The 5,580-nt window shown below is 35.4% G+C and overlaps 1 protein-coding gene across 1 annotated transcript; it reads left to right on the forward strand.

The window, feature by feature from the left end:
• Positions 1-905: 905 nt before the first annotated feature.
• LOC138836600 (putative olfactory receptor 56B2) lies at positions 906-5,153 on the forward strand. The gene is made up of 3 exons (XM_070035373.1): positions 906-1,835; positions 3,344-3,402; positions 5,117-5,153. The coding sequence occupies exons 1-3, from the start codon at positions 906-908 to the stop codon at positions 5,151-5,153; spliced, it is 1,026 nt and encodes a 341-aa protein (XP_069891474.1).
• Positions 5,154-5,580: the final 427 nt, after the last annotated feature.

Raw genomic sequence — 5,580 nt, forward strand, 5'->3', positions numbered from 1 at the left:
TAGATTTCTGTAAAAAGAAAAGGTGATCTCCTGTATTTGATTTAGTATCCATGTTACTTTTGGGGATAATGGAAGAAGCAAATGGCTGGCAGGAAGTATAAAAAAAGTTGGTTCTCTTTCTTGATTACAAAGGTAATATTGAGGAAGTATCTTCAATAAGGATGAGGATATTAGTAGTAATTTGTTTGGTTATTATTCATTTTGGGCATTCTATAATGTTCAAAAAAACCAAAAGAAGTCCATCAAGCTGAGGAACGACAAAGTCAGAAACTGTGGAATGGGGACATAATGAGGATTTTCAAACTAATTTATCTATTTTTATAGATCTTTTGTTTTAGGAAGGTCATTAATAATTTTGTATATCAAGAAACAGTATGAGTCCACATCATTGCTTCATACAACAAACAAAAATTGTTATTTTATAAAAACTCAAGTAGCTGAATGAGGAGGTCTTTTGTATATAGGATAAAATTGAATGTCAGCCATGAGAAATCTCAAAACATTAAAGCCTCAATCTTTTCATGAGGTCTTAGACTCAACTATTCATGAGCCAATCAATCTATGAGTCATTCTGTGATATCAGATTATTTTTTGATGATCTGCTACACAGCATATAGTAAAAACAATCCTAATTTTATGACCTATCCTCTGTGTCATTTAGAAGATGTTACAAAAGTAAAGCTTGCATCTCTCACTACTAGAGATAATTGATTGAGCTATAAAGGGATAATATGGTACTTACCAAGGTTCTGTTTCGTGAGATCTTTGACCAATATGACAAGCTGAGAAAAATGAAGACGCTGAACTCTCACTTCACCTCATGTCCCTGGGTAAGACCAATTCTGATATGGCCATGCATATAATTAAAAACAGTAACAGCTTTGTTTTTGTCCTCTTGGTGAAGGATGTTCCAAGAGCTCAGAGATCCCAACAGTTCCAAGTTCCAGGTGTCTGAGTTCATCCTGCTGGGATTCCCAGGCATTCACAGCTGGCAGCACTGGCTCTCCCTGCCTCTGGCTCTGCTCTACTTCTTGGCTCTGAGCGCCAACACCCTCATCCTGATCATCATTAACAGAGAGGCAGCTCTTCACCAACCTATGTATTATTTCCTGGGCATCCTGGCTTTGGTGGACATGGGACTGGCTACCACCATCATGCCTAAGATCTTGGCCATCTTCTGGTTCAACGCTAAAGCCATCAGTCTCCCTGAGTGTTTTGCTCAGATGTATGCCATCCATTGCTTTGTGATCATGGAGTCAGGTATTTTTGTCTGCATGGCTGTAGACAGGTATGTAGCCATTTGCCGACCACTTCGATATCCTTCGATCATTACAGAGTCTTTTGTGGTCAAATCAACTGTTTTATTTACACTCCGAAACTTTCTGTTTCCCATCTCAGTGCCTGTGCTGGCTGCACAGAGACATTACTGCTCTAGGAATCAGATTAACCACTGTCTTTGCTCTAACCTTGGAGTCACCAGCTTATCCTGTGATGACAGGAGAATCAACAGTATCAACCAGCTATTTCTGGCTTGGGTAGTCATGGGAAGTGACCTGGGTTTGATTATTGTATCGTATGCTCTCATTCTTAAGTCTGTGCTGAAGCTGAACTCACCAGAAGCTGCATCCAAAGCCTTAAGCACCTGCACTTCCCACCTCATCCTCATCCTGTTCTTCTACACTGTTATCATTGTCATTTCCATCACACACAGTGCAGGAATGAAAGTTCCCCTCATCCCAGTTCTGCTCAATGTGTTACATAATGTCATCCCCCCGGCTCTCAATCCCATGGTGTATGCACTCAAGAATAAAGAACTCAGGCAGGGCTTATACAAGGTTCTTCATCTGGACATCAAGAGAAACTAATGTGGAGATGTTGCTTCCACATATTTAACCTTCTCAAATGACTACACATGGAAAAATTACAAAAATAAAGGACAATGTGGCTTGTTCTTCCTAGCCTAGGCACTCATGGTAAATAACATCTTCACAACGAAAAGACAAAACTAATATTTGGAGTCGCCTCATGTCAACCAAGAAATAATTTTATGCAACCCAGGAAAAGATACTAATAATATATTTTTTACTGTTACCTAACTTCTATAGCTTGAATTTCTGGAAATTTTGAGTAGATGTATTTATATCTATGTACAATTAAATTTGAGAATTTATTTATTATATTTGACACAACTACTGCTGGGTAGAAATTACATTTTAGTACTCATATGTACCATGTTAAATACCATTTATGTGAATGTATTTATTGATAATCAAAGCATTTGAACAAGCATTTCTGTAAGAAAGCATTTAAGTAATCAAGCTGTAACAGGAAAATATTAGTCATTCATCAAGTTCCAATCAAAACCAGATCTACTTGTTTTTTACAGCATCTAATTTGGCTGTATTTTTAATAAAATTCACATATTACAAGTGTATGGATCTATTAGGATTACTATATGGATGCAATAAGATAGAGCAGGTATAGAAACTGCTTGGCAAATACTCAGTTAAATATAATGATCATACATGAATACAGTGTTGGAAGAACACTACAAGCATAAACATATATAGTTGCTCTGTTACTTGTATAGTAGAAATGATTTGTACCTTTTAAAAGTACTGAGTGGAGAAACACAATAAATACTATATATTAAAAAATATTATTTGATAAGCATCATCTTCTTTGATCATATGCACATAGCTCATCGAAATGAACTCCAAGAAATGGAAACAAGAGGGTTTTTTAATTGTGAGATTTACAGTTCTTTTCTTTGTTTTTTTTTTCCCCTTTTGCCACTGTTTTTTATTTGTCTTGTATGTAAGTTTACCTGATTTGGAAAGGGGAAACAGAAGCACAGAAATGATGGGACAAAAGGTGAAGTAATTCAGCAGTGATACTCACTAGACATGATGTTGAAAATGAACTATACAAGTTTGAGAGGGGGAACAGGGAGAAGATGAGAGGTGACACTGTTCAAAAAGAAATGTACTCATTACATGACTTATGTAACTGTAACTCCTCTGTAGATCACATTTACAACAAAAATTAAATTAAAAAATCATTATTCCATTGGAAAAGCAGCTGTGGGATAATTTTCTCCATATATCCATTAACATTGATGAATGTTTATACATGATGAAAAGTAAATTACACGGACAATGTGGCTAGTGTTCATAGCCTATGGAGCCAACGTCCGCAACAGAAACTTCACAACTAAAAGTTGAAGCGAATATTTGAATTGGCTCAGTGTCTGCCAAGAATCTTCATCATAGAACTCAACCTTTGGATACTATTTTTTGTAGTCCAGCAAAAGACACTTGGGATACACATTTCTCTATGTTAGCTATTTTCCATGGCCTACACCTCCAGGAAATCTTTAGTAGATGTGTTTTTGGGGTTTGGGTGGGTTTTTTTTTTTGTTTGATTGATTTTGTTGGTGGGGTTTGAACTCTGGGCCTGGGTCCCTTAGCTCTTCAGCTCAGGGCTAATGCTCTACCACTTGAGCCACAGAGCCACTTCCAGTAGATGTGTTTTGAAGCACATTGATCTCTACGTACATTTAACTTTCAGCTGTATAGAAATCATATCTTTGGATTAAATATTTGCTTTATCAAATACCATGCTATTGTCTACAAGCAAAGAATCTGAACATGCCTTTTTTGTGTAGGGAAACATTTATATAATGAAGATTTAACAGGAAAATATTAGTCATCAGCAAAATTGAATCAAAACCACAACAAAGCATCACTGATTATGTTGAATACAATTTTTTTAAGAAATCAAGTTTTGCATATGTATGGATACATTAGGATTGCAGTTGGGATGCAATAGGATGCATCAGTTTAGCTTGGCCACTATTGAATAATTTTAACATAATAACTGTACATGAACACCATTGTTGGAATGAAAGTGTAAATATGAATTATTTATAATTATATTGTTAATGAAACAGTAGAAATGGTCTATATGTCCTTAAATTATTGAACAGATAAATAAAAGGAAACATGAATAAAATGAATTATTATACAATCAAAAAATAACAGAGATAGTAATATTTCTTATGTGGTATATATTTACCAGTAACCAGTATTATGTATCCTAGAATGTGAAATTGTAGATCTCCATTAAAAATATATTATTTACTCGTAGTTACTAGTCTGGCTTATGGAATATTAAACACTCAATGAGGTTATTGTAGTAGACACATGAATCATCAATAAACAAAAAAAAAAAACACGTGAATGTGGTGATTGAAATGATCTTCGTGTGAATGTGTCCCACGAGGCCTTAAGCTTACAGAAACCACACTGGGGTGACTATAGGGCAGGCAAATTGATTAAGATGCAGTAATAATAGGTGTTTTCATTACCTCACATAGATCACTCAAAATAAAAAGTCAACCTAGGGCTGGGAAGGTGGCTCAGTGGTAGAGTGCTTGCCTTGCATGCCTGAGGCCCTGGGTTCGATTCCTCAGCACCACATAAGCAAAAAGAAAAAAGCCGGAGGTGGCACTGTGGCTTGAGTGGTAGAGTGCTAGCCTTGAGCTGAAGAGCTGAGGGACAGCGCCCAGGCCCAGAGTTCAAGCCCCATGACTGGATCCAAAAAAAAAAAAATTAAAAAAAAAAGTCAACCTAGATTTCTAAAATTTAATTATCCATGTGTCAATGGACTTCACATTTGCAGACCACTCCACCAAACAGCTGAGAATACATACAAGCAGTCTATGTAATCGCCTCCAAAGAAATACAATTTTAGTTTGTAGAAATAAATCTGAAAGGGATATAGTGAAACAGATGAATTTGTTCAAAGGACACTGTGTGCATATGTGAAACTATCACAAAGAAATCACTTATAATACTAATGTCTGTTAAAGCAGGTAGCAAAAAGAAATAAAAACTGGGGGAAAAAAAAGAAATAATATCTTGTATCTTGACAGATCATAAAGGTACAAAACTAGAAATCAACAGCATGAGTAACTGAAGAAAATTTTTAACACATAGAGATTGGTCCAAACACTTGATGATCATCACCTACTGTTATAACAGTTGTCTTCCATTCCACATGACATTAAACTTCTTGAAACCAATGTCACTCTACGTAATGTTCTTTTTCATAGTTCCTTCCTCCACTCTGGAATAGGAAGTCTTCAATGAGGTTCTTCAAATTGACACATGGAATCACAGGTGAACAAAGGAACTTGTGAATTGGTATATATTCTTAAATATTCTTTGTGCATTTGCTTTAAATACTTGTCCCACAAGTCCTGTTCAGAGAGATATTTAAATTTTCTGTTAGAAATTGTCTAATCTTTGTTGATTATTACATTTTTGGAAATAGTTTAGATGTAAGTCTACACATGTTTTGGATTGTTTATCAATTAAATAAGTTTTACTTATTATAAGTATGAAAAGGAAGTAAGAGAGGTATAATAGGATATTTATCTTACATTTAGAAATTAAATTTAGATATTGGCATAGGTTATCTTTAAGATATAATTCCCGTTCTTGGTTTAAAGTATTGTAGTTTCTCTAATTTCTCTGCTTCCCTTCAAGGACCCACAGAGGTAAGAGTTGACTGATC

This window comes from Dipodomys merriami, unplaced genomic scaffold (genome assembly GCF_024711535.1).
Source record: "Dipodomys merriami isolate MVZ:Mamm:240054 unplaced genomic scaffold, mDipMer1.0.p SCAF_25, whole genome shotgun sequence".
Taxonomy (NCBI): Eukaryota; Metazoa; Chordata; class Mammalia; order Rodentia; family Heteromyidae; genus Dipodomys; species Dipodomys merriami.